Genomic DNA, 20,421 nt, shown 5'->3' on the forward strand with positions numbered 1-20,421 from the left:
TGAAATATTCGCCTCGAAATAACAGAGGTCCGAACACTTCCTGAGGGTGCACTTTCAAGGTGTAGCGTGCAGCCAAGACGTCTTGCAATTTTTGCATTTCAGGAATGCCACAGGGGGGTCTCTTTGGATAGCCCCGCTTGCTGTAACAAGAGTTCTGCTTCACTTCGTTGTTTGCCTCGGTCCTGTTGTTGTTGTTGTGGGGTTTAACGCCATTTTTCAGCACACGATAGGCTATATATGGCGGCCAGTATTAATGGTGGAGGAAGAACCCGGGAAAACCCCGGAAAGAACCACCGACCCACGAGAAGCTACTGGCATGCTTTCTCACATATCTACATTGGCTGAATCTGAGACTCGAACCGGCGCAGACAGAGGTGAGATGGCAGTGATCCTTAACGGCGAACGCTTTAGACCACTCGGCCACTCGGGGCCCATTGTCGAATAGTTTTCCAGGCTCTTTTCTATTCTGCAGTGTCCTTCTTGTTCGCACACGTTCGTCCCCCCCACGATGGCATGGGCTAAACACAACTGGTCGTGAGGGTTGTTAATTTGAACAAGGCTACGCTCGATGCTACGAAGGTCGTCCACTCATAACACCTTTAAGTGTCCGGTCCTTTGTGGAAGAGACACGTGGGTCATTAAAAGTGTTGCTTTTCCATCGGTGATGTGAAACTTGTCGTTGGATTATTGTACGTGTTGAATCTAGTCGATGACTTTGGAAAGTGTCAATTCTACCGGGCTACTAAACTCGATCCAAACGGGGGACTTCAAACTGTTGTATTGAATGGAAAGTCTCAAGCGATTGTCTTCTTTGGCTTAACATTGTAGTTTCAGTGTGCTTAACAAAGAATCCCACACCTCGGTGATGGTCCCCTCTGCTTTCTCCAATGGTACGTCAGACTTGAAATCTTTAAACTTCACCGTGTACGTGTAAGCCGTAGTTCTAAATATTCTAGAGGAACTCTTTTCCGTCTCTCGAATGTGGTAGTACGTTTCAGGGTTTACTAATGGTGGTGAACTTTGGTTAAGTGTAGACTCTCTGGGTCTGGATTCTGGCTCACTCATGTCATCTTCAAAATCACTGGCATGAATTTGTGCCAAGACTTCAGCTACTGCAAGAGGCGATAAATCACGTTTCTGCCTCTTACTTTCTTCTCCATGACATGATGCGATTGTTTCATCTTGACTGAAAAAGTCAAATGACTATATTTTAATTGTTTTGGGTTCCTTTATTCCATATCTGACTAGTGTATATATAAAGGGTTAGTGTCTTCCCTTCCAGTATTCATTTCAACACAAGCCGACCAGAACGATGGAAGAGCCCACACAGATCGAACTTTTGATCAGAGCTTTGCGAGCTGTCATAAGAAAGTTTTCATCAGACAAGCCGACGGACTACTTCCTCTCGTTTCGAGATAAAAGTCAAGACACTTGTTATATCTATTAGAAGAAAGAACATTGGGCTACTGAGTGTCCAGACCGTCATTAAAGCAAAACAGGTGTCAGAAGAGGCAGAAGTAAAGATACATGTTATCATTGTCAAGAGAAACGACATTGGTCTTCAGAATGCCCTAAGAAACAACAGGAGCAACAGGAAGTGAGGGTTCCGAACAGGAAGAAGATGTACCCTCCCCAAAGGATGAAAAAGAAAAGGAAAGAAGACGAGAAGAAAGTGAGGAAGAAGATGAGGAAAAACCTGTAAATATAGATCTATACTCACGCACTCACTCACACACGTACATCATGGGTAAAAAAGGGATTTTGAGTTTTAATTGATTTTAATTTTATTAGGTGGATATCCTGTTCAGTACACCGCACTTTCCTTCTCCAAGCCGGCCTTGGCCCACTTTACGTGTTCTTTGATCTAGAATACTATTTTTATCGTACGCGCCCTTTTTCATTCGTGTTACTCGTTGTAACCAAGGCAAGTAAAAAGTTTCTTTTTGCACGTCTACGTTTATGTCTTGCAATTTATAGACAGGATTAACACGTTCGCGCCCTTGACCATTAACGATAAACAAGTGGGTTTGCGAGTAAGGTAAATAACTTTTCTCGAATGTGTGTCAAGATCTTCCAATACGAACCCAATTTCCACTTGACGCAGTCGACTTTGCACATGATCTGCATTTGTTCATGTCAGTGTCCATAGTTTTCGGGACCCACTGCAGACAAAATTCATAATTTTGTCTCTAGGTGTTCTTCCCTCCTTGTGCCTAAACAGTCACCTGCTATGTCCAGGTGATATATATGAAGCCGATAAATGTACATACAACTGTCAGGGTCAAAGGGAAGGACTCGATCCTCTTAAAGTTCCACGGCGTCGTGCAATTTTAAAAAGGCATTAGCTGTCACGTACTCTGCAATGTTGACATTTACAAACTCATCGAGGTGTGCAAGCTCTGTAACTTCGTAATTTACTAAGAACAAATATTCACTGATGATTTCAACGTGTTTCATGAGTTTTCCTTTGGCATCCACCAGTTGAAAGTAGCGACTTGGATTAGCCAAGAATTCCATTTTGGATAATATTGGATGTTGAGCCAATTTTCCCCGCTAACAACTGAACATGACTTTGGCAAAGTGTTGTCTGTCTTCGTGTTCATGGACTTGTTCCAAAGTGATGCCTTCTTTAGTTTGATATTGCACATTCAATCTCTTTGTTTTCTGGCATGACCATTGATAGCCATAAGCTTCACATTTTAATTTTAGAAATTCATTGGCCGGAAAAAATCCTTCAATGCATTTGTCGTCCTTTTGGTATTACTGTGTTGCAAGAAAGTGCCAAATTTCGAATACTTTTAACAAGCGGTATCCGTGATCTAAAGACGGAAACAATTCGACATTCACCCCTATTGTTGTCCTTTTTTAATTTTCTCACTTTGGTAGTGACACAAATGTTTGATTTAGGCAAACTTGGTATTAACGGTAAGGTAGTTGTTTATTCTTTAAAACATGAGAATTATGGTGTGGTTGTCTGCGTGTATCTTGGCGACAGTACACACTGAGTAATGAGGCATTGATGCTGAACCGAAAGTGAAATATGTGACCTATTGCACGGTGCTTTGTTTACAGTGAGTTCACCTTTAATGTAGTTTAGATTAACGTATGATTTATTATAATTTCAACACAGTGGAAATTTCAGTACTGTGAAACAAAAGCAGACACTATATAGAAAAATTAATTGTGATCCAAGTCCAGTCATTGTTTGTTGTTGACACCGACGGGTTTTACTTCTTGTGTAAGATCTGTATTATACATGCTGTGATTGACCAAATTTTGAACAAATAAGTTTTTCTTCATCATATAAAAGACTTCAATTTGTTTAGATCTTAATGAACATATTCCAGGCTGAGAAAAAACACCCACCCACACAAAATGTAGTGATTACGTAAATACTCCCAATTTGTTTGGATGTTATGGTGCATATTCCAGTCTGTGAATAAAAAAATAATAAAACTAGATTTTACATTCATTGTGGACAGGTTTATTGTAATGGGAGTTTAGTATACTACATTGCCCACAAATTAGACATGCGTGTGTCATTTTGTCTTTAAAGGACACGGCAAAAGCAGCAGGTACTTTGATATAGTATTGGTCATGAATGTCATGGATATAGACATTTTAGTGTGGAAGGCTATGCTATGTTGCATTTTATTACTCGTGAGGCGAGAGAGAGAGAGAGAGGCTCATACACAGAACCGTACTACATGTAGTATATTACAGAATATTCTCTTAATTGATTTCATAATTTTTTAATGTTATAATTCTTTAAATAATGAATTGTACATATTGAAAATGTCAGCCACAAATCGCTGAATGAAATATTTTTAAAGTCAATGTTATCTTCCTTGTTCTTTTCAAGAAGAGGCCATATTTTCCTGTGCTTAATGAAGAACTGAATTCATTAAAAATACTAACACACATGTTTATATAAAATGATCATGAAAGTGACAACTATACAGCTACAGATTGAGTGGCGATGAAAAGAAATAGGGTGGGACAGGGTTACACTGAATGGCTTGAGTCCCACCCATATGACTTATTTTGTTTTATTTAATTACCTCTAGTTTGATTCATACTTGTGTAGCAATCTAATCGTTTTGAAACCTTCAGCTGTGTTGATGTTGATTGGTATGTGCCTTTTGACAGATATTGTCACGAAATCGTGTGTACTTAACATGTATGCATTGTCCTGAACTAGTAGGTATTCGGGTTTCATTTCCATGTACAGGATTATCCGAGAATGGTTTACTTATGTCTAACGTTATTTCACAACTCTGTGTTCGGTTTACCCAAAGCTGCATGAGCAAAGTGCTTGCGTTGAGAAAACCGATTGCATTAAGGTTTCTGACTATTGATTGCGCCGTAACCAGGATAATTATGGAGCCAAGAATGATAGCACTGCGTTTTTTGGCAGGGAGCTGTCAACATTACGGGTGGTTTCCTGACCAGCAAAGTATCTGTAAGGAAACAGATCTTAAAGCGGGCTTTGCCCAACCAAACCAGCTGCTGAGTGTGATTTAAAAGCCACATACCAATAACCTTTACTATAGCAATCTTTTTGCTGTAGAGGTATGTGAAATATCAGATTGCATTCATTTTTCGCAATGAGATAGAATAGTTTGTTATATTTGGGTGTTCCAGTATTGCTGATAGACTTGTGTCATATAACGCCATGCTTTTATACTATAGTCTGTTTTCAAATTAACCATTTTAAAGCTGAACAGATCAAATGAATTCTGTTATACATAGCATGTAATAAAAATGAGAAAATGATCGAGGTCTTATAATTTTGGGAGATTATTATTGTCGGATGCAGATTAATGTATGAACCTGATTATTATAGTTATACTTTTGTACATTAGGCTTGACGAAATGTATTAATATGTAACGAGCAACTTAACGTTTTAAAATGTATGTTCTGATTAGTTCCAGTTAGGAGCTATACAATCTTTTTGTATCAGTTATTTAACTCGGTGCGCATCGTTTTGTAAAATCAATTATTGGATTTTATGCGCATGAGTTTTGGCGTCAGTGTTATTAAGTTTTTTTTTTTCTTTCAATCATTATCAATAAACGTTTCATTCACATTGACGAAAATGATTTGAGGATCTTCGCAATAATGTAATCCCAACCCCGATTACATTTATTGTATCCCATAATACAAGAATATCATAAGTTCAAAGAAAGCAGTTCAGTTTTGTATCGTGTCCACTCGGATGCATCGAACGTTACGGTTTTGCGCTGTATACACACACACACACACACACACACACACACACGCACACACACAGTTTAAAAAGCGCTGTTAACATGCTGCGAATGTTCCGTTACTTGCACTCGTAAAGAAAAGGGCATTGAAATCCCTGTCTTTGATCAGTTACATATAATGCGGCAAGTTTTTATATAAGGAAATAGAAACTGAAGTTGATATTGAACAAAAGATATTTCTTTTTATTTACTACAAGGTTTGACATTCCTGTTTTTCTGAATTTGTACCTAGTTTGTTTTTTGCCTAGATTATTTACCGATCCATATTAGCTAACACTTTGTATGTGCTCGCACTTTTAAACGGGGAAAATCATAGACAAAAGGGCATCAAAGATTTGTAGCTCTTCTTTCCTATAGAAGAATGGGCTACTTAATCCTTTTCGTCAACCGGATGTTAAATTGAACCTCTCCGTTTTGTTCGTTCTGCCATCTACATCTTACCCGCATCAACACCAACACCACCACCACCACCACCACACACACACACACACACACACACTTTCGTTTCCGTACAGTAACTCAATTGATTATTACTTTATTTCAATCAAATACACCATGGAGCTTTGTATTTACAATTTCTCGTGAGAATATAACTTTCATCTGTTTTCATCATTTTAAGTTATAGGACCCGACTATCACACTCACACTTCTTCATTTTTGCAAAGAAAACCAAATTTTGTATGCGGATTTATATTATCAAATGATCATGATTTCAGCGTCCTACGTCATCATTTGGTTATTGACTCGGATTATCCTAATCGCCACAATAATCGGCGCACTTTCGTTGAATTTCAACCAAATTTAATCAGTTTGGTTTTGATGAGATCTCAAACAAGTTTCGAATTTGAACATTTAACGTCATCGTTTTGACAGCTATTACCACGGATCATCTGAATTACTTGTTTGCATATTATTTGTATTAATTCAGACTGGAATTCAACAGTATTTTATATGCCCCTTCATGTTAGTATGATTGTGGACCATTTTCGATTTTCTGCTGTTCTACGCCATCATTTTGGTGGAGTGATGGCACCCTAATTGTCTGTATTGCTCTTTTTGATTTCCATTCTGAAATTTCATTCTGCTGTTCTTGTATTTTATCCACATTTAACGTGTAGGTGTACTAGATCTCAGATGAGTAGAATTGCTAACGTCCTGCATCCTCTTTGAGTGGCGCTAAGAACCCTGGATGTTTAAATCACCTTTTGTTACATTTCCGCGCAGTGCATTTGTTCATTACATTCGAGATTCAATCATATTTTGTAAAATGTTTCATATTTATTAACTTTCCATCTATTTATGTATTTATTTATTATTTATTATTTCCAACGGCTTTTTATAATTTGCTGGAGTTACTGGCCCTGATTCTGGAAGTCATCGTTTCATTTCTGCATGATACTAATTTTTTGGTGAATTTCATCCAAACAATGATAGTTAGTTAATTACTTTCTGCGTAAAGGACAGAAAATATAAATTTATCGCAGCAAGAACCATTTCTTTGAGGGAAGAAGGGGGCTTGTTTCTTACATTCGCTTTTAATCGCTGACCTAAATTCCATGACCTTTCAATCATAGAAAATAGCTGATTAGCTGAATAATGTTGATTTACAACCGAAACTCTCATTGCACGAAAGAGCTGAATGGACCTGATGATTACACCGAATACGAACCCCTTTGAGAAAAGGAAAATAAGTTTTAAGAAAATATAAAAACAAAACAATTCAAATATGTATATACAACGTATTCTTAACAACAACAAAAAAAAAAAAAAAAAAAAAAAAAAAAAAAAACAAACAAACTGAATCATTGCATAAACCCTTTGAATTTCAAACAAATGAGATAACTAACATGCTTTTATTGTTATTGTTCCAATAATTTCACTCTTAAGGGTACTGTTCATTATCAGACGAATTTACGCCAGTATAATTCGTGTTCTATTCTAACAGTTGACCTGTTTAACAAAGGTGTTCAATATAAAATTCTACTTTATCGCATTAGAAATAACAACTAAGTGATTGTTTAAAAGTTGTTTATAACACCTGTAAGTATTAAAATATTTCATCACCTGATGCAAATAATGCATTAAGACTGACTCGTTAATTACTTGATCAAAGCTGCGGTATGATTTCCCTTGGAAGTTGTTGTTGTTGTTGTTGTTGTAGGGTTTAACGCCATTTTTCAGCACACGATAGGCTATACATGGCGGCCAGTATTAATGGTGGAGGAAGAACCCGGGAAAACCCCGGAAAGAACCACCGACCCACGAGAAGATACTGGCAAGCTTTCTCACATACCCACATTAGCCGAATCCGAGACTCGAACCCACGCAGACAGAGGTGAGATGGCAGTGATCCGTAACGGAGAGCGCTTTAGACCACTCGGCCACTCGGGGCCCCTCCCTTGGAAGTTAAACTGCATTTATTTATTTGTGTCGGTATTGTAGACAGTCATGTCTATGCAGGTATCAGGAACAATTTCCATACATTCGTTTAGCTAATATTTTGAATGGAATAAAGCTGAATTTTGACATAAAATGCCATTGTTTAACAGGCCCGCTTTACCTGCCTACCCACCTACCTACCTTCCTGCCTACCAGCCTACCTACCTACCTACCTAACTACCTACAGTTCCATTTCGATATGCAGATAAAGAATAGCTCAGTTGTACTGGTAACTTGCTTCACACAAGACATCATAGCACTGTTGTCAGAAATTTAGATTAACATTTCATTTAGTCCAAGTTCACCATGTGTTTATTTTTCCGACCAGACATGCATATTAAATCCCCACTGTTGAAAGATATTATGTTAACATGTAAATTCGATACCAGTGATGTATGCTAATGTCAGGTACATTTATCATACAAGAATATTGAATAATGTGCATCCATTTTTTGGGACTTAACATGGTCCGATAAATTTCTAGCTTTAACTAAATAGCCAAAGGACGATAAGCAATTTTTAAATAAAACCCAAAGAAAAACATTTGATTTAAGAATTCTCTTTTTTTTTTCTTGTTAGGTCTTGTTAGTAGTTATTATCCTTTTGAAAAAAATATTTCTATATTTAAAAAAAATAAAACAAAAAGGAAAAAAATTATTTTAAATTCTGAAAAGCCTATGACATTAGAACCTCAGTGGGCAACCCTATGTCAACATCTAGAAACCCCGACGCTTCGTCCTGGTAGCTGGTGGGTTCCATGCACAACTTGTTTTGGACCGTGTCTACATAGTAATATATATTTTGACCATCAGCTGAATCCGAAATGATCTGCATTCATAAGTGATTCCACCATGATCTTGAAGAAATGGCTTTTGTCATTAACTGTTTTCTCGTTCACGTACAAGACAAGTTTGTTGCCACATGTGTGGGCTGTTGGGTGAAACTTCATATCATTATGGGAAAAAGTAATGTGAGGCTCCTCTTCGAAACCCAAAGCCGGAATTTTGCTCGATCCCGTGCAGAATTCCAATAGCTTGGAAGGCTTTATCGTCGATATGAAGTCTCTTTCTTCAGCGGTCAAGCCAATGAAATCATTGTCAAGCTTTTGTAAAAGTGTTTTCCCTGGAATACAATCAAACAGTTTAGAGACACATTTTCAATGCTTCATCGATTACCTGATTCAAATGCAGCTTATAAATATATATTTGTCCTGGTACTTTTAAAATAAGGTACTTGTATAATAGGTTACTTGTTTAGTATGGCACGTGTTGCTAAATGTGCAGCCACTGCCCCCATAATGTATAAAGGACTTAAGTTTGTCTAACATCGCAAATCAGAATTACAAACAGAAGAGCTCGAGTTTATCACTCGCAATTCATTTCCAAATAAATTTTTAAAAAATTGATAAATATTATTTAAATTCCCAGAAGGTTTAATACGTTGGGTCGAAAGTCTGGATGAGTGGGTTAATCGTACATTTCGGTAAGTGTAAAGACTTAGCTACCATATTCTGAGTAACTTGATGGGACCAAATGGCGGCAACCATCTTTCCAAGCGAAGCAATCGAGAAACCTGGACTAAGATGTTTTGAAACCGCCCATAAAATGTTTTTTTTTTTCTTGTAATCCTTGCTTCAGCCAAGTCGTTTTCTTTCTATGACTGAGAGATGAACTAAATGGACATTGATTATATTCTCCATGAAACACTGTGATAATATCAGAAATATATTAGATTTGTTAGTAATATAACTTGCTTTTAGCATGAGTCAGACTGGCATAAATAACCTTACGTTTCCTTTTCCATAAAAAAAGAAACTGAGCATTACGCTACAATTAGCAGCGTCGGATGCTCACCTTCAACAAGATGAAGAAAGTCTTTCAGATTTGAGTAAAGTTTTTCCTCCTTCTCTCTTTTGCTGTCCATAAACGAGTATTCTGGTTTCATCATGGATGACAACTCCTTCGCTGAAATGTCCTCTTTCTTGTATTCTAAAATATCACAAATGAATGGTTTCCTTCTCAACAGAGCAAGAAACTGGAACAAAAATTTTCAACATTTAAAGTTATATCAAATCCTGAGAAAAGATAGATCTTACATAAACAAAATGTGCGCTCTGCATATTTAGTTATTAGAAGTATCTAAAGCAGATCTCGATTAAATATTTCGACGGAAAAGGCAATTCAAACAGTAGATACTCTACCGACCTAGATGCATTAAGAGGAAGAGATTTCACTGCATATAGTTGTGTGTCAAACATATGATATTCCAGACGAGAAGAATATTTAGCCCAGCTTCCAAGTGCGATAAATGCAGAAGGTATAATAATAATAATAATAATAATAATAATAATTTTCTCTAACAATCAATTATTATATGATTACGGCAGCATATAAACTGAAGCACTTCTTTCCCGCCGATTCTGAAGTTACTACTAACGATTTCATTTCTAAATGAATACTCTTTGTAAGCGAAGCGCAAAGACTGCTTCCCTTATTAATCACAAACTTTCACGATACACCAAGGCCTAACCAATTAAAATTTAAATGTATTATTTTAACAGACACGTCATTATAGAACGTGAAAAATATATTGAGAGGAGCACAATACAACCCCATACCATATGATTTAAATAGCAGTATATTTAAATTTGTAGAACATGTTTTAAAAGACCTTAAAAGCATATGTACTCCTAAATATTAAGACCGATGTTCTCTTTGTTATATCACTGTCATATAACAACGAATGCCATGCTCTTGGTACATATTCTCATTGACAAACTGCAGGTTTTTTTCTCTCCGCAAAGCCTAACCAAAAAGGAAACCGCCGATTCTGCATCAAAAATATATGCCCTATTGAAATCCAAAGTCATTATGTTACGTATATTTTATTTGCATTGTTTATTAGTTTTTTGTTTGTTTTTTTTTGTTTTCTTTTTGTTTTTTTTATTTTTTTATTTCATTATATGCTATGGATAATTTTATTTTGAACTTGACCTTGTTCAAAATCAAGTTCCTTTTCTAAATGACCTGAATTTGATTTTTTTTTTAAGTTCTGTAAACGACTAATACATAGCTAATTTTGTCTATGAGCAAGGGTTTAATATTAGGATAATTATTAACAGAAATATATTTATCTTATTCTGAGTCAAGAACATTGTTTTCCATTCTTTATAATAATTTTAGTAACATACCTTCTAATGGTAACTAAGACTTTATCTTGTAAACATTCGGATATTTCCAGAATGACATTTTTCAGTAGGTAATAGTTTTTTTAGACAATTTTAATTGTGACCTGACGTCTAGTAGAGGACTATATAAACTTCTTTGTCTAGAAATTATTTATTAGTGCTGTAAGATTGGAGCAGAATAAGTTGTATTATTGCCTTGTCCAGTATTTCATTTCGGCTGGAATTAATTTTTTCAAATTATTTAAATCAAGTTAATCTTCTCTGGAACTACAAAGTTACTCAAACATAACATTCTTGGAAAAAGAGACTTGGGTTTTTAGTGAAATACAAATAAGGATATATTCTTGGATTGTATTATAGCAATTCAACAAAAGACTGTTAGCACTTGACTACAAAACAGGCCACCACGGGCACCTCAACACTTCCAGCGTTGGATTTATTTTAGAATACCACTAAAGTTTGTTCAGAACTTTAATCATTGGGACTTATGTTCGAAATTCTCGGATTTTGGGGAATTTATTTCGTAATACCGTTAAGTTCGTTTACATATTTAAATTTGCATTCTTGAGAAAGACATTAATTGCTGAATTTTACAAAGCTTGCTTCTTCTTACTCTTTTCTTTTACTTATATTAAGACCATAGAGTCGTAATAATTAACATATACATTAATCATAAATGGGGACAGAACACCTCCTTGCCTAACTTGTCGCACGGAAAGACATAAAAGTAATTGACCCGACTGTGCACAAAATTAGTGAAGTGACAATATACAATGGAAAGTTTCAGCTAATTCGCTTTCTGAATAGAGTCCAGTTATGTATTCGATCAAAAACCTTTTTAACATCTAAGAAACATATATAAACTGCACTTCTGTTTTCTATATAGTGATTAATGGCTTCCTTGAAGGCAAGCAAAATGTTTTACTTGTCTTTACTTGTCAGGTGACTGTTCAGGTTCCTCCTTCAATGTTTCAGATTAGGAAATCTAATTTACATAGATTACTGATTTATGACGTGTGTGATGAATTTGACTAAGGAGACAGTAAAAATAATGTTTGGTTCGTGTTTTTTGGCAAATCATTGCATACAAGGCGTTTTTGTTAATTTTTAAAATATATTTTTACTTATTCTTTATTAATCACCTGCTGACCCCAAACACTACATATAAAACGTTATTTAATGCCCAGGCAATTAAAACTGCTGATTTTGTTTAATGTTTAAGTGGTTGTAGTCCCAGTAGCAGTGGTGGTCGTAATATCAAAAATAAATACTGTTAATGTGGTAATGTGGATAGTAGTGCTATTGAAAGAAACATATGTACATCATAGTATTCAAGTCCTTCAAGAAGCTGTTGAATTCCAATTTGCCTTTGCAGCACCGCAAAGTATATAGCACTCGATAGCACAAAGTCCTCCTTGTTTTCCGTTTTAACACATAAAGGGAGGCCATCCACGTGAAAGCGCCAATCACAAGAGCTCAAAGCCCTGTCTAACGATTCTTGGTCCGTTGCTTCCTGTACCTGACAAGGTAATGGAAAATGGTTTAGGTTTAGTCATGAATTCATTGATATAAGCGTATGCTATTGATGCAAAATGGCACTTGAATAACCACCCGCCAGATTTAACAGTACACATAAAGGACATATTCAGTCTAAAGGACGACAAGACTTGTGTATGTGACGTGTAGCTTTTAACGGAATGGTAAGATATTTCAAGAGATTAAAAACAAGCATTGTCATTATTTATATCGATCTACTGTCAAAGTTCGATATATGCAAGTCCATACATTCGACGACTTTGGAACTCTATACAATCAAGAAACGATCACAGTGCTCGATGCGAGCTTGATGCTGATAACAACGCATTTGTTCGCTCAATTTATACAATTCGGAGCACGTAACTTCAGTTTTCTGAAACGGAGAAACATGAATGATAGCTGATGAATAGAAAAATATATCAGGGGTAAAACAAGCTATATATCATGGCGGTGTGTCTTCAAAGACAGAAATAGCAAAATGAAATCGAGGGTTAGGAGTGGGAACAAAGTTTTTGGAAGTTAATTGCCTTGTCTCTTTTATAGTATGATAGACAGGGTCCTATGTTAGAATGGAACATCGGGGTAACCTAAGATAATTTAGTCACTCGGTATGATTTTTCCTTCAGATTATTGCTTTTTGTCAACATCAAGCTCGTGTTTAACACCTGTGGAGGCGACTGCTTTTTATATCTCGAACACAGTGTGACAGGTGAATAAATTCAGTCAAGAATGTGACTGAATATTTTTTAGTTCATGTCATCGATTTTTGTCAACTTTAATTTGCATTCATTTCGATTGAAAAGTCGGCAGAAAAACATTAATGGGACGATGCTTGGAACTTTGGCATAAGTACTCTTTAGTAATGTGGGGAAGCAAAATATGAAGGTTCTATTGGATGAAATTATCTCATTGCTATATGAAGAAATTGTGGATTTTATATAATACTACTTGTCGGTCTGGAAAAATTGCACTTTCGATCAGTCAGTCGCTTGATAACATGTGGCTTTATTGGCTGCTATTAACCCTAACTGTAATAAAGACTACCATATATAGAGCCTCCCTGATGACAAGGTCTGGTATGTCGTCCACGTCTGGCTTTGTGGATATTGGGTCCTTTAAAATGCATTGTGTGATTATAGGACTGAATATAGCTGGTGCCTCTCCTCCCTGCATCACCATGGTAGAAATCATTCTGCCAATGTGACGTAAGACTCCTTCCTGTAGCTGACGGATATTATTACGTGGTACTAGTCCGTTCGGAGTTTCTGAAATGTATTTTTCTTTTTAAACTTGGGATAATTAAGTCACAATGTAAAAATATATGTTCTGTGTTGTTGTTATGTGACCCTGAATATTAAGAGATAACAAAGTTATGTAAGAAATATTGATTTAGTTGACTTAAACAGATTTTATTTATTTTAATTATTGCTTTAATGTTTTGAAAAAATGTATTGAATAATTGTTATATTTTAAGGTATAATGTGTATAAAAAATATTACAATTGTATTAAAGTTTAAACATTAAAATAGTATTACTAACATTGTTCCAAATTGCATGCTAAAATGGAACTATAAACGATATGAAACTTGACAAGAAAGATAAAATCTATCTACCCATGAAAGCACCAGATCTTTGACATATCTCTCGAATCAAAAGTCGGAAGAACTCTCTTTTTGGCCCACTAAAGTCAGAGGCTTCTTCTGTAATCCCGTCTTGTGTTTGGAATTTTACACTCAGTTTTCCAAACTCTCTGATGAACTCAGGCCTTTTGAAAAATTCTAAAGCCGAATTCCATATATCCTGTCGCTTGACTTTAATATTCCGCTTGGATCCTTTGACTACTTTTTCTGCGTGTTTCCGAAGAGCTCCGGCTGATGTGTCCTTACTTTCTTGAGGTGAAACGAATGTATTAGGCCTGTGATTAAAATATATATATACCGTTTGGAAAAGGTTCCTTTCAGCGGTTTATAATGGTTGTGATTGCCGTCGAAATTGTAAAGGATCATTTATAATCAGGAATGTTTTCTTTAATCACAGGTAAGATTCAGTATAATGTAAATGTACATAACTGCAATCTATGTGATGTAGTAGACGATAATATGTCTTGTAAAAACTGTGTTCCACAAATTTCCATGCGGTTGGTTGAAAAGAAACAATGTTTATTAAACCTCAACGTAATCATTTTGGGTGTTTTGAATTATTTTAATTTGAACAAAGCAACTATACATAATGTCGTCAGCAAGGACAAAGATGATGCAGAACAAAAACGATTTAAAAAATGTTCTTGTAAAATTTACTCGCTTTACATGTAGCTAATCTGAGCTTCTTTGAAGTATCAATATCGAATACATTAAGTAGTTGCAAACAATGCTTCAGTTGGTATAAGCTTGTTTTCTGTACCAGAATTTTAAGAACTTTAATAATAACTGACAAAAATGACTACATTATTTAAAAATGCTAAAGGAGCAGAATAATTGTAAAGATGCAATACAAATCAGCAGGTGCTGTAAAGGTAAAATGTATACACAACTAAAAGGATAACGCGATATATTTACATTTTGACAATTAATGTTTCCTTATCCCATAAAGGGAGGAAGATATAGTACTATTGTCATGAATTGCGCTTCTTGGTTACACGCACGTTATTCGATTTGTTTTAATACTAGTCTGGAACCCTTAACATGAACTGTACTCATGCTCCGCTGGAGTGAAATAATGGTCAGGGTGAATTTATCCAGGCTTGCATGTCAATGAAAACACAAAAATTAATGTATTAACGTCAGATTGACATAAAGATATAACTGTAGCTTTTCTAAGCTTTTTTAACGCAGTATCTCACGTGGGGATACACCAAGAATCACTCACATAGTCTACTGCATCAATTGCTCCGTGAATACTCCAAACATAACCTTTAATGTACAAATAGTCCTCATGAAAAAATAAAAGATAATATTGAGTTGTACAAATACTAGTACCCTGAAGGTTGGCTCTGATCAGTCCCGTTCCTTCTAATGTCTTCATATACGCCTTCTTCTTCGTCCATGAATTCCGCTGAGCTTAAACGATAAGTAATAAGACACATATATGGGAAAGCTATAACTCTTTAATCTAATGATACCTTATGGCAAATACTTTAGTTTATAAAACTCATGCTGACAAATCCAAGATACTGATACAGAGAATACAAATATGTAATAAAGAAAGGAAATCTTATTGGAAAGTACATGCTTTATTGACATGTGAGGAACATTCCTTGATTAGATTAACGAACGAGTTGGAATGATTTATAGAAAGTTGTCAGGATGAAAGCTTACTCTGAGTGAAAGATAAAACTAGAAGCAAGAAAAGAATGGTGAAAAGAACGAAGGCATATTTGGTATGAAAATAACAGATATAATATAAACAGCACGCCAGAAAAGCAAAATACATTGTAATCGAAGTATAAATGCTGGAAATATAATAGAGGTTGTAGAGAAACACAGCGCAAACAAGACATTGGTGCTGGAAGACAACAATGCATGGGGAAAGGAAATACAAACACAAATTAAAAAGATACAAAAGAACGTTAACAAATAAAAATGTTACTAGTTACTCTTCAAATAAAAATAAGCACATACTCTTTCCGGACGTTTATGAAATGGAGACAAACGAGTAACGCAAAGCAAAAAGGAAAAAGATCAATGTGTTACACCAGAAAAAGGAAAAAGATCAATGTGTTACACCAGAAAGAAATGGGATTGTGTGAAGTGATAAAATGAACACAAAAAGAAAGAGACGCCTTATGAACAGAAATGGATTCAGCACCAGTTATTAATAATGTTAGTGTGATGAGACAAAAGAAAGCGTACAAATACAAAGGATAGCAAAGCAATACGTTTCATGAGGAAATGAACAAAAACCCAAGCAGAAAATATTGGCGGCTTAGAAGAGGTAAGGGTCACATGGATGCATGTTATATATATATATATATATATATATATATATATATATATATATATATATATATATTGGCGGCTAGAAAAGGAATAAAATACACACGTACAGACTTAATTATTTCAGATTAAAAAGGTGGCCTAAACATTAATAAAGACGTAAGATATACGAATGTGCAAGGTACAATTTGCAAACGCTAGATGGTTACGTGCAGTGCACTGAATGATATTTAAACACCCCAACCCTAACCACCCCACCCCATTAGTAAGCCAGTCCCGTATATTCTTCTAGTGTGTCTATTTCCTTAGACCTTGATTAGAGGTAAAAATGTATACAGTACAATTCATCTAAACATCGCCAACGGAACAGAGATTGATTGCGATACAATTATTACCAAAAGTATTTTTAATCACATGACAAACACGTCAGCAATTTTAATATTGTTTATTGTAGAAACGTAGATTTTGTGATTGTATTTTCGTAGGTAAATGGCCAGGCATCTGGCAGATCTACAATATATGAATATAATAATACACATTGTTACATTCAAAGGGTTTTCCGAATGCAAAAAGACCCGATTTGTTGCTATTGTAATTAAACTGAGGTGAAAAAGTTTATTTCGCTTTGAAAGCTACAAAGAATGCAATAGTGCTATTCAATGTTTCTTTGAATAACATGTACAAGTATAATCAATCAACTACCATCAAAATTGAATGTGACACACGTTTCTTTGGTGTTAGCCATTATGTATACCTCAGATACAGTGAGATTCAGGAAGACTACAGCAAACGTTGTTAGAACAGTAAACTATGACTTTTCACGGAAATAGTTATAACAAGTTCTTTTATTAATATTAAACTTGTCTTCCCCACGGAAAGTAAGTTTAATGCAAAACTGAAATAATTTATTGTGAATAGTCAAATGCAAAATAGATATTTTCATAATAAATTATATTTGTTTTCCATTTGTCCTGCTGCAAAGATTCTGCCTGTGTAACAACTGTATTCTGTATAGGAAAACATATTGTAAACTCAAAGAACGTTACCAGCAAGATGTTTGTTCTTTTATATTTCACTATTTTCCAGTTTTACATGAGCAATGTGTCCCCCTTATATTTTCAGTTTCCAACTTTTCCTCAAGTAGATATCACTTTTATGTAATTCTTGCAAATATAGCATGCATATGTCAGTACATGTAAAATACGTGTTATGGTTTCCTCCATGCTGTGTGAATTCTCTGTTCATTGGATCTTCATTTGTCTTTATCCTGTAGCAGCAGGGGGGGCGAATCCGACATTTTGTCCAATAGTTATTTTGCTTAATTATTACTTTCGGCACTCAGCGGATCCGGTGTAGTCAGCGCCCGGTAAAAAAAAAAAACGACGACGGTCCATCCTACACGACGGTGACGTCATTTGGTTTAATACACTTTTCTGCGCGCCGATCCCAGCGTCGTCAGCGTCCGGTAAACACAGCGACGACCGCGTCGATGTCATTCCCCCCCCCCCCGCTGCTAAGAAGTTATTTACAATGATCTCACAAATAGAGTAACCACTAACTCTTCATCTTGTAAATCAATTAGATTATTTGACTGATCAGTAAGTCTGAAATTAATTCTCGTTAACAATTTATTATGGCATCTCATATAGACTGGATTAATCGGGCTCTCAACGATTAAAAATCCGGGAGGGGCTGTTGGTGAAAATGAATAAAGGATATACCCCTGTTGAGCTTGATTTGATTGCTTGGTATCTACCTGGTAACTCCCTTCGATAACATCACACACTAGATTGATTGCTATCACCGATGCGATATTTACGTTGTATGGAGCAATATGCCTACCACCATCTCCGTTATCGTGTCTGAGGATAATTGATGGACCGAGAAAATCATTAAGAGACTTTCTTAGTTCTGGCGCGTTGTATCCTGGAAACTTGAAATCGGGTAAATCGGCTTCTGTGATATTATACTCGGTTAGGAATTTTTGTTTATTATCATCGCTGTTAGCGGATATTGTTTTAACGATTCGCTCATTAATATATTCCATGTCTGATATAAGTTGATTTAACACCTCAACGTGTTTTCGTGCTTTTGTTTTCCGTAGTTGTTCTAGTTGCAATTGGTAATTACGATTAATCTCGGCAAACGCACCAGTGATATCATTTAAATTAACTGTGACCACGGCGGACGATTCAGGAGTTTCCTTATACGGAAAATACCATTGCATGGTATTCCTGTCTTGAAATATAAACCTGCTGGGTAATAACGTGTTTTTTATAATAGACAAATCATCTCGATACCCGGGATTAATCTCGTGATACGATTGCGCACTCGTGTGCAAGTCCGCGGGGATTCCATGAGGTGGATTCTCGGGCCAACCTAGTATGGTTCTTATTGAACTGTTATAAATATCAACCATATACCCCGGTGTGCTTATTTCAATCGTCGACGATAACGTCGGTTCATGAACCGTAATAGCGATTTTTGATTCTTTTCCTGTGATCGATTTTATCCTGCGTTGAAATTCTTTATTGATTTGTTCTACTTGGTATGACCCAGTTGGTATTGTAACCTCATTCCAGTCTGGGGTTCCATCGGGTTTATTTGTCCATGCGAAAACCAGCGAGTTATTAGGTTGTTGTCCGTTAAATGCTTCCGCTCGGCTATTAGGCCAACTGTGATATACTCGCAATTTTGCCAGCGCTATTTCCTTCAATGGAATCGGAGAAGGGAAGTTTACACTGAATTCTGGCTTCGTTGATGTTATCGATATCATATTTGTTTGTACCGGAGTGGTGTTCTCCGCGATCCGTTGAAGTAATTGCAACCCTTCGGGGTTCAGCGACATTATTATTATTCGTCGTTTCTATTGTTTAATTTCAACAACCTGCTTGTTTTCAGGAGAATGTTTTAAGCCCATTGAAGTGGTTTCAGCGACGTGGTTTCCAGCTTCCAGTTGAAAATCCTCGATTTTTGACATCGCGGAGTCATACAACTGGACCATCGTGGAGAATTCAACATCGGATATAAACGAATTATCTATCGCCAACGAGATAAACCCGGATAATTTCGAGTACGCGTCGGATACTATTTGATGTTTTACTGTATACTCGTTGAGTTTTTTCTGAGAACACGATGATATCTTTCTAGTGATTGCGTTGGCGACTGCAGCAATTGTTGTCGCCGCGGAGATAGCGATTGGAACAGCGATCGGGGCCATCATGGTCACCGTGGATAAAATAACACCGGTACCGGCTACTATACCCGACACCGAGTACACGACCGCGTCGATAATGGTTATTTTTCGGCGGTATTTTTTATTTTTACACGGTATTGTTCGGAAAGCGTTTTCAAATTCGCGGAGAATTCTTTTACGGTATTGAATCGATATTGATGTGACGTCGGTGATACCTCTGATTCAATTACCTTGGTGGTCATTTTTATTTTAAAAGAGCTAGTGTTTTTAATTACTTAGATCCGTTACAAATTCCACATACCATGTAATGTTTGCCCCGGTTAAATTTCTATCGACGGCATAAATTGTAAACTGTTCAGTTGCGTCCTTGTCTATAATTGTTGATATTGTATTGTTAAACCCGGATGAACTCGATGATAATATATTAAACTGCATCATTGAAACCAGTGTCAATCGATAAATACCCTTAACAGTTGCGGTGATTTTTACTGTATTCTGTGTAGGAGTCCAAGCGAATGATCCATGATGAATCGTGTATACTGTGTCGATGGTGTTTTCATGAGGGATTTTTATTTTTGTCACCTCCGGTAGTCTGTCTTTAATCGCTGTAACATCAGTTTTGATTGTTCCTATTTCCTGTGTATGCGCGTCTATACTCCTTTTGTTCGCTATAATATTAACGCTGAATGCTTTTATGAGCACTTCATGCGCGTTTACAGCAAATTTGTTCTCTTTAACATCATCTTTGATTGTTTCTATTTCCTGTGTATGCGTTTCTATACCCCCTTTGTTCGCTTCAATATCAGTTTTGATTGTTTCTATTTCCTGTGTATGCGCGTCTACACCCCTTTTGTTCGCTG

At 36.1% G+C, this 20,421-nt stretch overlaps 1 protein-coding gene across 4 annotated transcripts in view; it reads right to left on the bottom strand.

Annotated features, from left to right (window-relative positions):
• Nucleotides 1–3,468: 3,468 nt before the first annotated feature.
• Nucleotides 3,469–20,421, bottom strand: part of LOC149806200 (uncharacterized) — a 119,286-nt gene continuing 102,333 nt past the window's right edge. For 2 of the 4 annotated variants that reach the window (XM_089951126.1, XM_089951125.1), the window contains exons 8-13: nt 15,409–15,489; nt 14,047–14,348; nt 13,478–13,698; nt 12,219–12,416; nt 9,564–9,744; nt 3,469–8,832 (exon numbers count right to left, since the gene is read on the bottom strand). In XM_089951126.1, the coding sequence (XP_089807252.1) occupies nt 8,519–8,832; nt 9,564–9,744; nt 12,219–12,416; nt 13,478–13,698; nt 14,047–14,348; nt 15,409–15,489 (1,297 nt within the window). In that variant the 3' untranslated portion in view covers nt 3,469–8,518. Of the gene's footprint in view, nt 8,833–9,563; nt 9,745–11,685; nt 12,417–13,477; nt 13,699–14,046; nt 14,349–15,408; nt 15,490–20,421 lie in introns of those variants that run through there. The other 2 variants (XR_016419868.1, XM_089951127.1) reach the window with 2 other exon arrangements.

Source organism: Sinohyriopsis cumingii, chromosome 2 (genome assembly GCF_028554795.1).
Source record: "Sinohyriopsis cumingii isolate HCF-2022 chromosome 2, ASM2855479v2, whole genome shotgun sequence".
NCBI lineage: Eukaryota > Metazoa > Mollusca > Bivalvia > Unionida > Unionidae > Sinohyriopsis > Sinohyriopsis cumingii.